The sequence below is a fragment of the Peromyscus maniculatus genome, chromosome 2 (assembly GCF_049852395.1).
Source record: "Peromyscus maniculatus bairdii isolate BWxNUB_F1_BW_parent chromosome 2, HU_Pman_BW_mat_3.1, whole genome shotgun sequence".
NCBI classification, from domain to species: Eukaryota; Metazoa; Chordata; class Mammalia; order Rodentia; family Cricetidae; genus Peromyscus; species Peromyscus maniculatus.
The window spans coordinates 172,553,927-172,572,555 of record NC_134853.1 but is presented as its reverse complement, the minus strand read 5'-3'; the positions used below and the strand labels follow the sequence as shown (position 1 = coordinate 172,572,555).

At 51.6% G+C, this 18,629-nt stretch overlaps 2 protein-coding genes across 8 annotated transcripts in view; one reads left to right on the top strand and one right to left on the bottom strand.

Moving 5' to 3' along the window:
• The window catches only part of Prkcz (protein kinase C zeta), a 112,649-nt gene extending 109,656 nt beyond the window's left edge, over nucleotides 1-2,993 (top strand). For 6 of the 7 annotated variants that reach the window (XM_042272278.2, XM_006992389.4, XM_076565816.1 and 3 more), the window contains 2 exons: nucleotides 2,194-2,309; nucleotides 2,535-2,993. In XM_042272278.2, the coding sequence (XP_042128212.1) occupies nucleotides 2,194-2,309; nucleotides 2,535-2,622 (204 nt within the window). In that variant the 3' untranslated portion in view covers nucleotides 2,623-2,993. Of the gene's footprint in view, nucleotides 1-2,132; nucleotides 2,310-2,534 lie in introns of all 7 variants that reach the window. The other variant, XR_013049517.1, reaches the window with a different exon arrangement.
• A 4,236-nt stretch (nucleotides 2,994-7,229) lies between these two features.
• Faap20 (FA core complex associated protein 20) lies at nucleotides 7,230-13,993 on the bottom strand. Its single transcript, XM_015985981.3, has 4 exons — nucleotides 13,889-13,993; nucleotides 13,274-13,418; nucleotides 12,886-13,166; nucleotides 7,230-7,440 (listed from the first exon to the last, which is right to left on the bottom strand). The coding sequence occupies exons 1-4, from the start codon at nucleotides 13,948-13,950 to the stop codon at nucleotides 7,368-7,370; spliced, it is 561 nt and encodes a 186-aa protein (XP_015841467.3). The 5' UTR covers nucleotides 13,951-13,993; the 3' UTR covers nucleotides 7,230-7,367.
• Between the last annotated feature and the right edge of the window lie 4,636 nt (nucleotides 13,994-18,629).

Genomic DNA, 18,629 nt, shown 5'->3' with positions numbered 1-18,629 from the left:
TGGAGGCATCAGAAATGGGGTTACAACTGCTACTAGCCCCAGGCACACCTCCCCGCCCTTGAGTCTGAATAGGACCTCCTGCCCTTACTGCCCAGGACCAGCCTTCGTAGCCCAGACTTCAGAAGGCGAAAGTGGCAACAGCACCCTGGCCTTGGGGCGTCTTTGTTTGGATGCCAAGAGTCAGAGGGGTCAGTGCTCTCCATCTTCTCTCGGCTCACCTCCCACCCACAGCCGTGCTGGGAACTGACTCCCCATTGTCCTCTGTGCTGGCTAGTGTATTCCGAGCAGACTCACTGAGGTCTGGAGTTCCTCCAGAGGCTGCCTGGCTTGGTGCTGCCATCTCCAACTTTTGCTATTTAGAAGTGGACCCTCTAATCCAGCCGGGAATGCGCAGCAGTCAGAAGGGACTCTCGTGTCACCACATGGTACCACGATGCATGTGGCAAGGAGTCCTCCTTCATTCCCACACTCACCCCCATTCATGCTTGGTAACAGTCAATTGTATTCTAGACAGCTAAGTATGTCCCCAAAACTGCTGGGAACTGCTGGGGTGTGGGAGGGGTTAGGCCTGGGCCAGTTAGCCTGAAAGGCAGCGCTGCAGCCCTGGGCTCAAGGTGCCTCATTAGAGGTAAAGAGTCACCCCCAGAACACAAGGACAAACGTCTAGTCCTCTTGGTTACCCAGTCTTGGGTCTTCTGTTGTACTAGCAGGATAGGACTCTTAACTTAATCTTATTCTCTTACTCATTCATGAATCCACCCACTCTTCACACCTTCTTCATTCATTTTCTCATCCACTTGCTCACTCACTCATTCACCCGTGTATGTTGTACTCTGTAGGATTAGTTTTGTTTCTAAGAACATTGAGAGGCAGCTATAACCCAGACACTGACCCTGCCACAGAGCCATCATTGGATGGGGGTAGGGGGACTACACATCAGCTCCCATGGTCATGGCGGCCATATGTGGGTTTAAGTGCAGACCCATGCAGTGTCTCTTCAGGGCCTGCATCCCTAGCTCACGTAGAGCACTGTGGCTCTTGGGACAGATCTGTACATTGTTCTGAGACCAGTTGTCACCCATCTTCCCCTGGAAGAGCTGAGCGAATGCTGGAAAGAAGGCTCTCTCACCCTGGGCACTGAAGCTCAGAGATGCCCTAAGTGTGTAGTTGCCCCTGTGTGGCGTAAGGGCCCTGCTTGATGAAAAACAGCTGTAGTGTGTGTGTGTGTGTGTGTGTGTGTGTGTGTGTGTGTGTGTGTGTGTGTGTGTGTTTCTCTGTGTATCCTTGGCTGCCCTGGAACTTGCTCTGTAGACCAGGCTGGCCTCAAACTCACAGAGATCTGCCTACCTCTGCCTCCCGAGTGCTGCAATTGAAGGTGTGCGCCACCACTGCCCGGCTGAACAGCTATATTATACATAACCAATCCATCTTGGTACACCACGCCCCTCTCTCTTTGTTGGAGTCCAGAACAGTTATAACAACAGCAAAACGCTTGGAGCAAGGGTTAGAACAGATGGCAATGGGGATTGAATATGAACAAAGCATAATAATGTAAATGTATGAAAAGCTCATAATGAAACCCATAAGTTTATGCCATTTTATACTATGTATCTCGGCTGGCCTGAACTGGCATCTAGACCAGGTCTTGAATTCACAGAGGTCCATATGTCACACCTAGATGCCTAGAATGCAAGCAGCCATGTTACCAAGCGTGAATGGGTTTAGGTGTGAGACTGAGCGGGGATTCTTTGCACATGCATCATGGTGTCTGCTGTACATTCCCTGCTGGACTAGAGGGTGCACCTCTAAATAGTAAAAGATGGAGCTGACACTTCAGCGTGGGGAGAGGACTGAAGATAGGTTCTCCTGTGCTCATCCAGGTGGGGGTGTTGCCAAGCCAGGAAAGAAAGGAAAAAGGGTCCAGCCACTGGCAGTGACATTGTTTCCCCAGGCACAGGTCTCCAGGGCCTGTACATCCATCACTTTTTAACTGAAGTAGACTTTTCCTGGCATTGGATATTTTCTCCTAGATTCTGTGCTTTAAGGGGAAGAAAAAAAAATGGCATTCAAATATGAGGCATGTTGAAAAGCTGAGCTTCCCATTTTATTCTGTGATTTATGTGCATACAAAGAACTGAAGCGGGCAGAGGGATGCTCACCACCCATCTGACACCCCCTTGTCAATGTTCTCAGCTGGAAAAGAAGCAGGCCCTGCCTCCCTTCCAGCCCCAGATCACAGACGACTATGGCCTGGACAACTTTGATACACAGTTCACCAGCGAGCCCGTGCAGCTGACTCCAGACGACGAGTAAGTCCTGGGCAGGACGCTGCAAGGCCCCAAACACCCTGACCTGCCCCCACAGATGCCACAGTGGAACATGTCCTGAGTAGCCCGGCTCCACAGGCAGCCTGTGTCTAGACTGGTACATGGCCTCATGCCTGGGTCCCTACTTCTGCAGTGTGGGCTGGAGGGAGGGTGGTGCCTGAGGGAGGGACACAGCTACCGCTCTTCACCCCATTCCTATGCTTCTAGGGACGTCATAAAGAGGATTGACCAGTCTGAGTTTGAAGGCTTTGAGTACATCAACCCGCTTCTGCTCTCTGCTGAGGAGTCCGTGTGAGGCCACGAGCGTCTCTGTTGTGGACACGCCTGTGAATGACCCTGTCACTTTACCCTTAACCACAGCATATGCATGCCAGGCTGGGCACGAGGCTCCGAGCAGCCAAGGAGGGATGCTGGCCACTGAGACCGCAGAGGGGCATCCAACAGGCACTTCTGGACAGAGCAGTCTCTTGTGTCCAGACCCCAGAGGCTGGCTTTGTGCTGGAGGAATCGCTTCCTGTGCCCATGGCAGCCCGACCAGAGGGCGAGACAGTCAACGCCGTTTTGAAGGTGCACATTTTCCACAGAAACAGAACTCGATGCACTGACCCGCTCCAGGAAAGTTAGCGTGTAATGCCCTGAGGAATAAAATGTACCGATGATGTCGAAGCTTCCTCTGATGCCTTTTTTCTGAGTGGCACCGCCTGACGTCCCCAACGCAGCCCCCACGTGAGGAGGAGCTGCGTTTTCCGAGCAGGCAGAACGTAGGCAGGGGACGGGCACCCAAGTGCCTGCAGGGATGCACTGCAACAAGAATTGTTACAGATTCGGAACGTTTTCTAAATCCCGGTAAGTTCTGTTGTTAATATTTAACAAGTATTTTCATACCTAGTGCAGCCAGCCGTGGTAGTCCAAGGCTGAAGTGACATCCTGGCTAAGTTGGTGGCGCTGTTCCCACCAGCCCTTTGGACTCTGATGGGGGAAACTGGATTATAGAGATTCTAAAACATTGCTCACCAAAGCACCAGTAAAACCAAATAAATAAAAAGGGAAAAATAATTGAAAACTAAATCCGCACAAAATATATTTCTGAAAACACTAGCCAGTGCCTCCAAGATGTCTTGTGTTATACATTAGATTTTTGGAAAATATTTTTATCACTAATACTCCAGATTAGAAAATCTAAAGACACGTGTGTGATGGACCCTAGCCTTAAAGCGACAGAATACCCATAATCCTGTACTCTTCCTGAGGAAGCAGGTCTGCTTCCATAACTGTTGTGCTCAGCCATCCTCCTCCTCCTCCTCCTCAGATTAGAGGCAGTTCGGGAGGCCAACCCAAGGCTCCCTGGAAAGAGGTTAGCTAAGTCCTTAGCAGGTCAGGTGTGGCAGGAGCCATCATTTCAGCCCTTGGTAGTGCGGGAGACAGCTGCACTGTGACTGAGCATCCCAGCTCCACTCAAGCCAGGCTGGCCCATGTAGCAGACGTGCTACATACCCCAACCCTGCCGGAATGAGACCCGAGTCTCCGTGCGAGGCAGGGTGGAGTCCAGCCTCCGGTCACAGTCGCTTCATGCCTCGGGGCCGGTGGCCCTGTCACATTTCAAAGTTAGAGAAAATGAAAAGTTAGAGGCGCTGTTGCTGTGCTGCCCCGTGGCCGCCCGCAGCCCTCACCCCAATACACTCAGGTTTCTCAGGCCATTGCCATGTCTGGCACTGAACTCATCAGAGCCACACCCAGGCCCACGGTGCTGGGACAGAACAGGCAGCCCAGGCTTCTGACATCATACCCCAAGTCCAGGCTTCTGGGTGGCTCTGTAACTCCTGTTGAACATGGACACATTTCAACCAGCACTCCCAGTGTCCATCAGTAAGACTTGTCCCCAGCAACTGCTCAACAAAAATGCAAAGAGCCTAAGAGCCAATTTTTGGGCCTCCTAGGGGTGTCCAGCCCAGCCTGGGGATGTCCAGGGGGCTGGAGCCCCAGTCTGAGGGCTGTGCAGTCACATCTGCCTATGAGCCAAAATGCTAAGATGAAGAGCCCACAAATGGTCCAACAGCAACCCGGCTCCTGCAAGCTCCTCTCCTCCCAGTGTGCTGCCTAGGGACAGCAACAACTCTGCCCAAACAGCACAGGGGCCCTTGGTTTGTTAGAAATGGGGTTGTTTATTTGGATACTGCCCTATTGCCAAATGACTTGCTGGTTACTGGTTCGGCTGCTCATGTACAAATGTGTGAATAACATTGTGCCCACCAGAAGGGGAGATTTTTATATATAGTAATTTGTTTTATAAATTAAAGAAAGTGAAGGATGTAATGAAATGTGACTTGGGGTGGGTGGGTGGGAAATACCCTAACGTTTTGCAAACGGCTCCGGGCAAGATAGCGTGTGTCTTTTGAAAATGGTTCACGAACACTGGTGACTTTCATGATTGTAAAGCAGTAGCCATAACCATGTGGTTTTGTACAATTGATCAGTGGAGCCCATCGCCGGCCGGCGTTCCTTCTGTGGATGATGTTCTCGCCCTCCACGGCCAAGGTCGTTCGTATTCTTGCACATCTATTAAAGACTTTGATGAAAATGCCCTTATTGTTACTGTGTTTGAAGTAGATATTTGGAGAAAGCAAAGGGTTTTATTCCGTTTTCCTAAGAGTCCCTTCCTAGAATATATTTAGGCTCACAACACAAAGCAGTAGTGTCCCATGTACTCAGTGCCACTGTCACCATCCCCATGAAATGAGTCTGTCCGCATGACTGAAGATTCCCGTAACATGCCCTCTTTCCTCCTGATATGTTCGATGGGTTTGGACGGATGTACCACTATTATGTCAGACTCCACTGCCACACACCCCTGGCTCTCCCAAGCTCTCTGCTCACTCAGGTGATAGCTTTGGAACTGCAGTTAGAACAGTACCAGTCTGACTAGATTAGGGATTTCTGGACACCTGGAAGAACAGAATTTTGGGGCGTCTGTGAAGATGTTTTCAAAGACTGGTGTTGAGTCCACCAGGTGAGAAGAGATCTCCTCAGGAGATGTCATCTAGCCACTCACATCAGAGCTCCAGGTTTTATCTTTCCCCCTGTTCCCGGGGACACACTCCTGGCCCTCTGACTGAGACCATCACCTTTGGTGTCCCTGGTTCTGGGGCTTTTGCCTTAGACTGAGTCAGCTATCAGCAGCCCAGCTCTAACATGCAGGCAGCCCGAGAGACTCTTCAGCCCCTGTGACCAGGGTTCCTCTCTCATCTGTCTGTACCTATCTCTTGACTCCCCTCTAGGCGAGCCCTAACAGAGCCTTTTTATCTGGCAACAGAGTTAGTTTGGGGTAGTTTGACTTTTTTGAAGGGTTGCTGGACACTGCATGCAGGCCTTACACCTATCAGGTGAGTCCTCACCAACCACGACACTGTACTGCGGCCCCCTTCACATGTTTTTATGATTTATACGAAACCCTTCCTGTTTGCTTTTGAGACAGGGTCTCTTGTAGCCCAGGTTGGCCTCTAATTCATTATGTAGGAGAGGCTAGGCATGAACTGCTAATCCTTCACCTGCCAAGTGTTGAGATTCCGGATGTGCGCACCATACCCAACTCACTGAAACCATTTTCCAAAGGAAAATAAAGATTTTCTGGTTATCTCAGGCTTTCAAACCATGCCTGTCCCCAACCATAGGCCAACACTTGTTTCTGTCCACAAGAATGTCAGGTGCAAATGAGCTTAACAGTGGATATTGTAATCCCAGCACTTGGAAGGTAGTGGTGGGGAAATCAAGTTGTCCTCAGCTACATAGTTCAAAACACAAAATAGGAGAGGAGGTACAGCAGGTCTAAGCAGGTATTGGAGCTTACTATCCAGAACTTATGTGCCAGCCAGAACATGTGGATGAGAAGATATGCCCCCTACCTCTCCCTTAAATTCCCTTCTTTGGGAACCACCCAAACTGAAATGTGCAGTGAAATGGCTTTGAGCCCCACCCCTTAGCGGTAAGGTTGCAGAGACTCTACATGCTGTGCAAGTCAGCTCTAGTTGCCAGGACACATTCCTTGCCCCAGTATCTGGCTAGATCCAGGGGTTGGTTCAGGCTGAGCAAATGCTATACCACCAAGACACTCCCCAGCCTAGGTAGATAACATACTTCTATCTTAGTCCTGGAAACCAAGGAGCCAACAGTTCTGGTGACGTCCATGTGGACACTAGGGACAGGCATTTTGCTATGTCCTGAGGTTCCTGTCTCTCAAGGCCCCTTCAGTACATAACATTAATCCCCTTGAGGAAGCTTCACCTTCATGACCTGTCACCTCCCAAGGGCTCCATCTCCACATCATCGTCTTGCAAAGGACCCAAGTTTGGTTCCCAGAAGTTCAAAGCTGCCTATAACTACAGCTCCAGGGAATCTGATACCCTCCTCTGGCCTTTATGGGCAATTGCATTCACATGCACAAAGCCCCCAACACAGACACATACAAATACATATAATTGCCTTTTTTTTTTTTTTAATGTCTGTGAAGTGTAATCCAGTATATTGCTCGTGCAGTCAGGAGAAGGTGCCAGCCTGTGTACAAACGCTGACTTGGGTAGAGATCCCCGTTCTGTCTTGTGACAGACCCTGGCTCACTTGCTTGGGTGGGGTTCTCCCTGCTATGACAAAATACTTGATCAAAGCAACTTAAGATGGATTCTGGCTCACGGCTGACGTTACAGTAGCAAAAGCAGCTGTAGCTGTGGTGACAGGTGAGAAACACATCACATCCCCAGTCAGGAAGCAGCTCAATTTCTCCTTTTCATTCAGTGAGACCCCAGGCCACAGGATGGTACCACCCACATTCAAGGTAGGTCTTCCTTTCTCAATTAATCTCTCGAAACAGCTTCACAGACACACCCTGAGGTCTGTCTCTCAGGTGATTCCAAACCCAGTTAAGTTGACAAGAAAGGAGCCATCACAGAGGACCTACTGACGTTGGCACCACACGAAGACATCTCAGCAGTCACATCCCCATGTCAGTGTGTGTGCTGGAAGGAGGGGACAGGAGAGGCATCCTGCAGCTCACCACACCATGTCTTCTGTGCTTTCAGCCAAGCACTGAGCAAGGTGGCTATCCACATCCAGCTGGGCCAGCCTGCAAGGGAGAGGAAACAGTCACCAGGCTCCTGGGAGAATGCTGGCCACAGAAAGGGGTAATTCCACATATTTCTAAGCCCTGAGAAGAGTCCGGAACTCTTCCATAGCTGTCAGTTGGAGGACACAGTAAGCAGGGTTCACCATGACCTCAGTGGGTTAAGCTAGGCCTTCCCTGTTGCCTGAGAACCCTTTTTTACACCAAGGATTCTTAGTCCTGCAGACTCCCACCCTGACCAGTGTCATGAAGCTCCAACCTCATCTGTTGGCTCACTCATCCTGGACCATGCCAAAAGCTAGCCCCAAAGACTTCCTGGGGCCAGCAAGATGGCTCAGTGACTTCAGCGCTTGCTGCCAAACCTGATGACCCAAGTTCAGTCTCTGGACCCCACATGATAAAAGAACCAACTCCTGAAAGTTTCCTTATGACTCACTGTGGTATGTGTACACATGTGTGTGCGCGCACACACACACAGACGGTAAATTAAGTTAAAAAAAAAAAAAGCTAGACATGATGGCGCACGCCTTTAATCTCACCACTCAGGAGGCAGAGGCAGGCAGACTTCTGTGAGTACAAAACCAGCTTGGTCTACACAGTGAATTCCAGGGCAGCCAGGGCTACGTAGTGAGACCATGTTTCAAAAAACAAAAAGCCCATCCCAGGCAGAGATCAGCAGGGAAGCTAGAGCTTCCTGGCTCCAGAGATCCAGTGCAGGCCCTCCTCAAGCCCCACGCCTGTCTATAGCAGGTCAGGCTTACGGGCTGGACAAGCCTACCAGGAACGTCCATCAGCCAGTACAAAGGGCAGTTCTCATGAACGTCCAACTCACTAGGCTGCCCAGAAGAAATAAACATGAAGGTAAGAGTTACTCCAGGACAGCCACCTACCATCCTCCAAGAGGCAAACATCACACCCAGGAGGGAATGCTTTCTTTTGGGGAGTTGCGGGGAGGTTGTCTGTCTGTCTGTTTGACAGAGGGTCTCCTGTATAGCCCTGGCTGTCTTGAAACTCACTATGTTGACCAGGCTGGCCTCAAACTCAGAGAGGGGATTGTTTTCTTGATGTGGAAAGACCAAGCCCCATCATGTAAGATTCAGTCATCTGGCCTCTGGCCCTACATTTCTGGAATGCCCACATAGCACCTGTACCTCAAAAGTCCTGTGCCAATGGCCCTGGGAAGGGTATCACGGCCAGAGAAGAAGGGTAGTGCATGGACTGGCCTTCCACCTAACTTCATCCGGCCATCAGAGGGAGGAAGGGAGGAGGTGAGGAGGTGACCTAGCTAGAGTGGTCAGTAGAGCTGCCAGGACAATGTTCAGCAGCCCAGGACTTGATGGAGGCCATGTGGCCACCAACCTATTATAGTGGCCATCTCTTACATTTCACCACCAGGAGACTGGCAAACATTGGTCTCTCTGCTCACAGGGCCCTGCTTCCTTCCTGGCACCCCACAGCCTTCCATCCTCAGACAGCAATCCACCAAGCACTACTTCTCCCTCAGACGCTGCCTTTCGTCACTCCTCCCTACAGCTCCTGAACCCAATGCACATGACCAGTGAGTCCCCTTCTCCAGACCAATGTCAGACGGTCCTATCAAAGCCTGTTAGATCAGGGCCGCCATCTCCCAATGAAGCACAAACCCTGAACCCCTGTGACTCATCACAGTGCCCTGTGTCTCTCCTAGCAGCCAGCTCACCTTGTATGTGCTGAGGCTGGTGAACTTACCAACAGAAGTCCTGAGGTGAAACTCACAAGTCCTGAGAATCCTCTGGACATCTGCTGCCCAACCAGATGCCCATTACCTGCCCTCCCAGGCATCCTAGGCCTTGGCTTGTTCACTGCATCCTAGTTGACCCATACCCAGGTCAATGACCAGAATGGGAACAGAACTCCCCGGACAGCACAGCCCCTCACTTGATTCCCAGGGCCTGTGATTTTCAATGGCTCTCTAACTTGGCAGTCCCCAACAAATGGTCTCTGAAGTCTCTGAGAACCCCTTAGCCAATCTAACCAAGATATTAACACTTTTTCTGCAAGACACCTCAAGGTTCTGTATGGATCTCTGGCCATCTGTTGGGAGTTTTCAGGCAGCAGCCCTCAAGTGGGTTCTCAGGGATTCCTCCAGATGCCACCCCACAACAAAAGAGCTGTTTCTGTAGAACTCATTGCACTGCCAGGCTTCTGCTAACTCCCAGACACAGTTGAGCCCTGGCCATGGCTAACCAACATGGATTCGGGGACTTCAGCCCCAGAATCTGAATATGAATAAACTATTAGAGTCATGACCAAGAGCTAGGCATGGCACACACCTGTCATCTCAGCTACTCTGAAGGCTGAGCAAGAAGACTGTTTGGCCTCAGATATTCAAGGCCTAGGTTACATATTAAAATAAAGGTCAGGAACACACACACACACACACATACACAAGACAGAGACAGAGACAGAGACAGAGACAGACAGACAGACAGACAGACAATCACAACCACCAGATATCACTGTATCAGTAAAGACCAAGGAAGGGTTTTGGCATCCCCAGCTAATGGACTGTCTTACCAGTTGCCTATCTGACACATAGATATCAGAAAACACAGCAGTTTCCCTATCTGTGGGTCCTACATCTGCAGATTCAAACAACCGCAGATAAAAAGTACTTTAAAAATTGGTGACTGTACTAAATGTAAACAGACTTGCCCTTGTGATTATTCCCTAAGCAATATAGAGTAACAGCTGCTTATATAAAGCCTAGCTATGTAGGGTTTATGAAGTAACAACTGTTGTTGGTTTTTTTTTTATTTTCATTTTATGTGCATTGGTGTTTTTGCCATGGGTGTCGGGTCCCCGGAACTGGTATCACAGACAGCCTTGAGCTGCCATGTGGGTGCTAGGAGTTGAACCCGGGTCCTCTGGAAGAGCAGTCAGGGCTCCCAACCACTGAGCCATCTCTCTAGCCCAGTAACAACTGTTTTAGGTAAAAAAAAAAAAAAAAAAAAAAAAAGACAAGCCAGGCAGTGGTGGCGCATGCCTTTAATCCCAGCACTTGGGAGGCAGAGGCAAGTGGAGCTCAGTGAGTTCGAGGCCAGCCTGGCCCAAAAAAAGAGTGTTCCAGGACAGCCAGGACTGTTACACAGAGAAACCCTGTCTTGAAAACCCAAAGAAAAAAAAAAAGAGGAGCATCTACAGACAGATACACTGGGAGCACTGGACTCAGTCCCCAGTAGTGAGAGATATCTGTATGAAGTATTTGAATATAGCAGCAAGATCTAGGGACAAAGAACACTGTATGCATGTCAGCCTAGTATTTAATACCTGTCACATTTAGGAATCAAACAGTGCTGCACTGGGCTCAGACGGTGCTACAGGAAAGAAGGAATGGTGTGGTCCTCCCTGAGGGGCGTCCCCAGCTCCCCTGTGCCAGCGTGGGTGGGCAGCAATGTTTGCACACACTGCCCTCAGAGGACAATACTGACAGCTCAGTCTGGGTCTAGCTACCAAAATGACCTGTCCAAGGCCAGTCTGCCTCCCTGCTTGGGTCCTGCCTTTCGTGACAACATCCATCCCTGCCATCTAAGACCCAGAACTTCCTGCCTTGGGGCAGGAATGAAAGGGAGCTCCTTTAAGGGCATGGAAAGAGTTCCCCCCAGCCAGCCCTGATGATGTGGCTGCCACCTCAAGGGGTGAGTCTGGCCAAATACATCCTAGCTCCTCTACAGTTCAATGTAAGAACACGTCACTACAGACTTAAGCCTACCTTGCTCATACCTACTTTGGAAAAGTAAAGGCACTTTGCCAAGTCTGATACAGCCACTTGAAAGGCACCCAACGGGCAGAGCTTCCATCTTCAATAACCCTGTCTTCAGGAGTCTTTTCATGCAAGGACAGCACAAAAAGCCCCTGGAACAAGAGGGGAGTGGGAACCCCAGCTTCTGCCCCTGGGTCTCTTGATAGGTGAGAAGCATGGAAATGTCAACTTTACAGTACATTCAAGGTCACATAAACAGGACCCCACTTGGGGACAACCACAACCTCACTCAAGCCAGCCCACACTTAACATCACTTTGTCTGAGCTATGTGGCTGTGAGTAGAGATAGTTGTTGCTGAGGGTTGGGATTGGGGCTCCTCTCAAATTCATAAAAGCTTGATTCTGATAAAAAAAAAAAAAGCCACATTTTGGAGTCTTTGGAAATGGTTCCATTGATAAATGGTTCCATTGTTCCTGCTGTGCAAACATTACCCACAGAAAAGGCAAGCACTGGCAGCATGCATACGGAACCCATGCACTGGAGGTGGCCAGAGAGATGGGAGCTCATTGGCCAGCCAGCCTAGCCAAATCAATGTTTGGTTCAGTGAGAGACTCTGTCTCAAAACATAAGGTGGGACGTGATCAAGAAAACCACTTGACCGGGCCTCCACATGCATGGGCACCTACCTCTGTACACAAACCTACATGAACATATACATATATCACACAAACAATAATAAGCACATTTTGTTTTGTTTTGAGACAGGGCCTACATAGCACTGGCTGTTCTAGAACTCACTATGTAGACTAGCCTGGCCTCGAACTCACAGATTCTGCCTCCTGAGTGCTGAGATTAGAGGTGTGGACCTCCACTCCCAGCTCAGCACAAATTCTTTTAAACAATATTTGGAGGGGCCTGTTGGGCTCTGAACTAGGGCTCCAGCTGCGTTATCCTCTGGTAACCATTTAATCAGGCTAACTCTGCTTCACTTCCGGTTTTGTCATCTTAGCAGCTAACTTTGGAGAATCCATGCCCTCCCCAGGCCATTTCTACTTCAACACATAGGATACATGTGCACCAGCTACACACCATCTAAAACACACTGCCCTTGAGCCCAGCAACAGTGGGCTCAAGTTCTTCAAGTTCCTGTATCATTTTAAGTAGCCAAAGCTAACCAAATGTGGTGGTGCAGTCTTGAGATCCCAGCACGTTGGGAGGCCGAAGCAAGAGCATCACTGAGAGTCAAAACAGCAACAAAAAGGCTATCAGGAGGCTCAGCAGGTAAAGGCACCTGTTGCCAATCCCGAGTACCTAAATTCAATCCCTAGGATTCATACGGTGAAAGGTGAGAACAGACCTCAACTTTTCCTCTGACCTCCACACGCATGGCGCGCACACGCACGCGTGCACACACACATTTTAATTTAAATATTAGTTAAATAAACCAGGCAGTAGTGGTCCACGCCTTTAATCCCAGCACTTGGGAGGCAGAAGCAGGCAGATCTCTGTGAGTCTGAGGCTAGCCTGATGTACAGAGCAAATTCCAGGACAGCGCGCTACACAGAGAAACCCTGTCTCAAAACAACAACAACAAAATTAGTTAAATAAACAAAAGGCCAGAGCCACGTCTAGGCACGCACTCTCTTAGGAGTAGGTTTTACAACGGACTAAGTCTTAAGCTTGAGGTCTGGGATGGAAAACTCACGTCGGATCAAATGCCTTCTGGCACAATGGACAGCTCAGCAACACAGGTGTACTCTGCACAGACACACACTCTTGGGGGCTGGGAGTCTGATGGGAATCTGGTGCAGGACATCTTTTCAAGGATGGAATAGGTGACCCCAGGGAGCCTCCAGGCCCATGGAACAATTGGTAGGAGTTTCCAGAGCCACCAAGGGCAGGTGGAAAAGGCGTCCAGGAAAAAGTTTTGGATCCCACAGTGAAGACCCCAGGAGGCACAGCGGGCTCTGGGTCAGGCAGAGACTCCTAAAAAGCAGATGCCCATGAGATAATAGCCACCAACACCATGACCTCCCCCAGCGTCCCGGGGAATCCTCTCCCAGGCCATTCCCCATTAGTGCTTCTGGACACACCTGGCTGGAAAAAGCAGGCAGTGGCGGCAACGGCTGACCGTTCGGGGTCAGATCCACGTCCCCGCTCACAGTGCTGCGCAGGAGAGCAGCCCACGGCTCATTCTTACTGTCCTCCATGAGGAACCAGGGGCGGCAGCTGGGGGCCCTGGGAAGCATAGGAAGTGTCAGCCAGTGGATCCATGGTAGAGTGTCCCGAGAAAGAGGTCTCACAAGGGAGGTCACAGGGGCTCTACAGTGAGGGGCGGCAAGACTCTGGGGAAGTGGAGAAGGAGTCGACAGTGGAGTAAGGGAGGGAGGGAGCCCGAAGTAGGGGATCAAGCGTGCGGTTCACGCTGGAGGGTAAGTGGGCTCTAGGGAACAATGGAGCATGGGGCTGAGCAGGGAGAGGCTAGATAGGCGACGGAAAGAGGGGTGGAGGAGGTGGGGGAAACCGCAGGGTTGGGGCGGAAGAAGCGACCGCGCCCGGAGAAAGGCGGAGCCTTTCTGGTAGCAGGCCTCACAGTTGCGGGGTGCAAGTGTGCGAGGAACCCCGCACCTAGACGGGAAAGTCGAGGTACCCCCATTGTCTCCCCGCGGCCCCAGCGCCCCCACCCTCTCCGTTCCATCCCGCCTCACCCGCCCCCTGCAGGCGGCCTGCGGCGGCTCAGCCTCCCCCGCAGCCTCCGCTCCTCCTCCATCCTTCTCCCCAAAGCGTCCGGCGGAAGTGAGACATACCACCCGACCCGCCCTCCGACCCGGACCAGCTCCCGTGTGGCCTCCAGTACCCTCACTACCCCACTCTGCCAAGTGCCATCTCCCCTTTGTGACACTTGAAAACTAAGGCGCAGGGATCCTAATCTTTGGGGACACTAGGCTGCCGCCTTGAGGGAGAGGCTTTCATGGGTACGAGACTGGGCCCACCCGACCCTGTGCAGGCAGCTCTGGAGCCTGTGTTCCCTTGTGTTAACACGTGCAGATTAGCTGTCAGGCTTGCCCTGCCAATGCCGCCTCCCAGCGGTACTAGACAATGCTCTGCCTCAGTTTCCAGTTCTTCAGCCTTCCCCAGGATGTCCATGGACAGGACTTCCAAATCCAACTTTACACCATTTTCTTCTTATAGGAGGAACTGGGTTTCTTTACCAAAGAGAGGAACGAAGCCGCAAAGCCCAGGGGACGAAGCTCGGAAACCCGTGCTTCCTGTCTAGCCAATAAACCCGCCCTGCAATCCTGCAGCCCGTCACTTGGTGGCAGCAGACGCCCAGGCACTTTAGTATATGTATTGGCGTTCACTAGTGGCTTTCTATTTCTCCACAGCCCCCAGGGGTTAGGGCTGTTTCAAAAGACCGTCCTGCCACCATCTGACTCCCTGACCCCTCTCCCTAGGTCCTCCTCCCGTCAGAACCTTGCCTCTCATCCCTAGGCGAGGTCACCCCCACCGTGTGTGGTCTAGCCTGGTAGTTGTGTCCAGGTCAGGGTCTGGGGATGGATTCTGGACTGAGATTGTCTTTTATCTCTGCAGACTTGAAGAGGATGAGAAGTTTAATCTCCAAAGGATCCCAGAGCACACACCAGGGTCTGTTCTGCCTTGAGGTCTTTTGGAGAGTGGCCATCTTGGGAACCTGCCTGTCCTAGGCTGAAGAACCCAGAGTGAGGGCCAAAGGTGCAGCCAAGGAGCTGCCCATGCAGGAGCTGCCAGGGTGGGGTAGGCTCATGCTGCACTGTCAGGGGTGACCTGGGACTGGGCCACCCAGGTGGGAAGGCAGTTGTGATGAGTCCCAGGACTAAGAAGAGCTTACTGATGGAACACTCCCAATCAGCCTGTCCCTAGTCTCCACTGGCCTGGCTCCTGGGCTTTTGCTGAAAGTGTAACTGTATTTTTGCAGGGGACCTTGAGGACTCTAGGAGGTCTGGCACCAACTCCCAAGCAGGAGGAAGGCCTGAGGAGGGTACCTAGCCAAGTGCTGAAAGGGCCCTGTGTGGGCAAGAAGGCTCAGTTCAGCCACATGCTAAAACCAGAGCACAGGGACTTTGCTGAGATCTCCAGCATGCCAGCCTCTCCCGTACCCCTCCTCTACAGAGGTCGGATGCCCTGGCTGCCTATACAGGTGCTGTAGCCACTTGACCCCAGAGCTCACAGCGAAGCAGAGCCAGAGCCTGTGTGGCTACTCAGGCAGACTTACTCCAAAGCTGTGGGCTCCTGAAGGAGTTCTCTCTTCAAGTACCTTGAGGCTAAGGAGGTGCATGCTCTTAGGGCACAGAACGTGAGGATATTCCATTATCTTTTGGCTGTCGTAAGAAAGGGGCACTGAGCCCAAGAAAGTCTGCGCCAGCTGCAGAACACAGGTTCTCCAGGCTTAGGACTCTCAAGCAAGTGTGAATGCTGTTCTTCTGGGACTTTGCTTCATTCTCAGGATTGTCTCTCTTCCCTCATTGCCACCGTGAGGGTGCCAGACCAGAGGCCTTGTGTATGCCAAGTGTGTCTGGTGCCCACAGAGGTGGGAAGAACTGGAGTTAGTTGTAAGCTGCTGTGGGAGCCCATTTTCAGGTTTCTAGTGGCTTTACCCAGCAGATCTGCATAGAGAGGATGACTAGGACCACAGGCCTGAGTGCAGGTGTCTGAGATTGGTCTGTACTTGTCTGTGCTGGGGGGAGGTCTTTTGCTTCACCCCTTGGCATTTCTATAAATACCCTAGGGCAGAGACAGTCAGGGCCCATTGGAATGGGTTCCAGGCCCTCTCAAGGCTATCCTGTATTTTCTATCTGTTTATTTCCGCAATCTAAATCCTTCTAACTAATATTTCCTGCTGCTCTCACTCAAGAAAACTCTGGGGAGCTGTGGGGTTGGTGGGTAACTGCCCTACAAGCTACCATGTGGGTGCTGGGAAATGAACCCGAGTTCTTTGCAAGAGTGGCAAGTGCTCTTCACCACTAAGTCATCTCTCTAGGCCCAATCCAACCATTTTTAGAACCTTAAGAAATAGGGGTGATGGGCAACCCCAACAAACCTGCCTTGTGCCAACTGTCTGCAAAGTATTATCACAACAGACTTTAAAAGTTGAATTTGGGCGGTGGTGGCACACGCCTGTAATCCCAGCACTCAGGAAGCAGAAGCAGGCAGATCTCTGTGAGTTCAGGGCCAGCCTGTGAGTTCCAGAACAGCCAGGGCTATGTAGAAAGCCCCTGTCTCAAAAAAAATAAAACAAAACAAAAACTTGGCTTTGGGCTGGGGAGACAGTGTGGTGGGGAAAGTGTTCGTTGTGCAAGGATGAGAACCCAGTTCACTCTCAACACACTTGAAGCCAGGCACAAGCTTTAATCCCAGTGCTGCCGTGAGATGGGGCACGGGGACGGAGAACCCCCTGAAGCTTGGGCCAGCTAGCCTTGTGTACACAGTGCCAAAAAAGGTGGACGGTGAGGACCAGCAGCAGAGGCTGTCCTCTGATCGCCACACTTGCACTATGGTGTGTGTGTCTACCCTCACACCGCAGAGGGGAGGGGCTTTAAAAATAATAATTAAAAAGTAGAAGTTGAATTTGATGAAAAGATCCACTCTCCTGGAGCCATGTGCTGTGGTGACAAGGAATTAACTTTATTGGAAAATAAATTCTGGTCGGGACTGACCCTTGCACTGCAGGAACAACTTGGTTTTGAGGCAAAATTCACATTTACAAAGGAATATTTCAGCCCTTTGGAGGAGACACATAGGTGAAGCGGAATGTACTCCAGTGTGGAAAGCAATGGGGCCTCCTGCATCCACAGAGTGCTCCAGGTTGGGAGCCACCTCCTTCTCTTGGGCTTTGTCACCATTAGACCATATTTTTGGGGGTCTACCCTCCCTCCACCTCCAAAGCTAGGTTGGTGTGTCCTCAGGGTGGTGTTAACAGGGTCCTAACTTCTCACTAGCAAGGCTGGCCCCATGATTGATCTCTGCCACCAACAGGAGCTTTTCAGCCGCTGGACTAGGTGAATCTGTCCATCAGACCCCAGTCTTCAGCTGTTGGGGTAGTCCAAGTCCTGCTTGGCTCCCTATACTCCCCTTGCCTTCTTGGAAACTGGGTTTACCATCAGTTTACCCGACAAATGGATCATGACAGCATCTGCCCAAGCCAGGCAAGGAGCACAGGCTCCACTTTTCAAGAGGGACCTGTGGTAGGCAGGAGCGCCTGGGTGCATGGTCATGGCACTCAGCTATCCTCAATCTTACTGTGTGGCAGAACATCAGGACATCTACGTGGGGTATCCCAGCAATATTCACTGGCTGTGTGAGGATGTCCAAGAGGCCTGGGCTGCCTCCTCTGCCTAAGTGGCCTTATGACACAGCCAGGCAGCGGGCTACATTCTCCACACCTGCTGGCCTGTAGATGCCAAGCAGGCAAGGCTGCCTGGAGCCAGGCGCGGCGGCATTTATGGGGTGTGGGAGTGCCAGGCAGACAGGCTGTATGAGACAGTTGCCTGGGAAACATCGCAGGATCCGTCAGGCAGCAGAGTGGTTGTTCAGGCCCGCACATGGGGTGTGGGGGCAAGGGTGTGCGGGGGAGGGGGAGGCTCAGACATTGCAGCTCCCTTTTGGTACCTCCTCATGCCTCCAGTTGGGGATCATGGCCAGACCTGCGCATGGTCATCGGGCCAAAGCCAAGGATGGGGCAACCTAACCCAAAAAGCCACGGGACACTGGGAGAGAGGGCACTGGAGGAAGGGACCTTGCCCTGTTTCAGCTCTCACCTTTGGGCCACCCTTCTGGCCAACATTTCCACCTGGCCACTTCTGTCTGTTCACAGTGGTCCTTCTGACATACTTTTGCAAACCCTCTTCTGGCTCAGCTCATGTTCAGTCCAGGGCCTGTGACTTTGTTGGCTCTTTCCCCAGGAGGCTAGGCTCCTGCAGCCCTAAGGCCCAGCCTTCATGTGAAGCCTCCCAGCCCTGCCCGCTGATGCCCTTCTAGGTTCTTCTGAAGCACAAACGGTAGGGTAATTTCCAGAGGGCAGTCCTGTACACTGTGCCCCAGCCACGTCCAGAGCTTCAGAGGGACCGCAGGACCACAGGCACAGCAGAGACAGGGACAGAACCCGAGCGAGCAGGGGCGGCAGAGGGGGGAAACTTGGGGCCCCTCCTGTGGAGACAACGACTCAAGCAGAAACCAAGCTCTCCTGGTGTATGGGGTGAGTGGGAGGCCCAGGGGACTCCCCAGGGAGGCTGTGGCTTTTCAGCTCCCACAGAGTCAGCCTTGACCCGTATCCAACAGCGTTTACAGGAAACCTGCTCATGGGAAGGCCCTTGACCCAGATGCTGGAGGTCCCTTAAGCTTCTGGCCCCCTCAGCCAGGTGGGGTTCAGGTTTCCAACAGTGTCTGAAGTACACAAATCATGGGGGTTGTTTA

Coding starts and splice junctions, on each gene's coding strand:
- Faap20 (XM_015985981.3), bottom strand. CDS start 13,950: ATGGAGGAGGAGCGGAGGCTGCGGGGGAGGCTGAGCCGCCGCAGGCCG. Junction 13,419..13,888: donor AGGCCGCCTGCAGGGGGCGG/GTGAGGCGGGAT, acceptor TATGCTTCCCAG/GGCCCCCAGCTGCCGCCCCT. Junction 7,441..12,885: donor CAGAAGGCATTTGATCCGAC/GTGAGTTTTCCA, acceptor TCTCCCTTGCAG/GCTGGCCCAGCTGGATGTGG.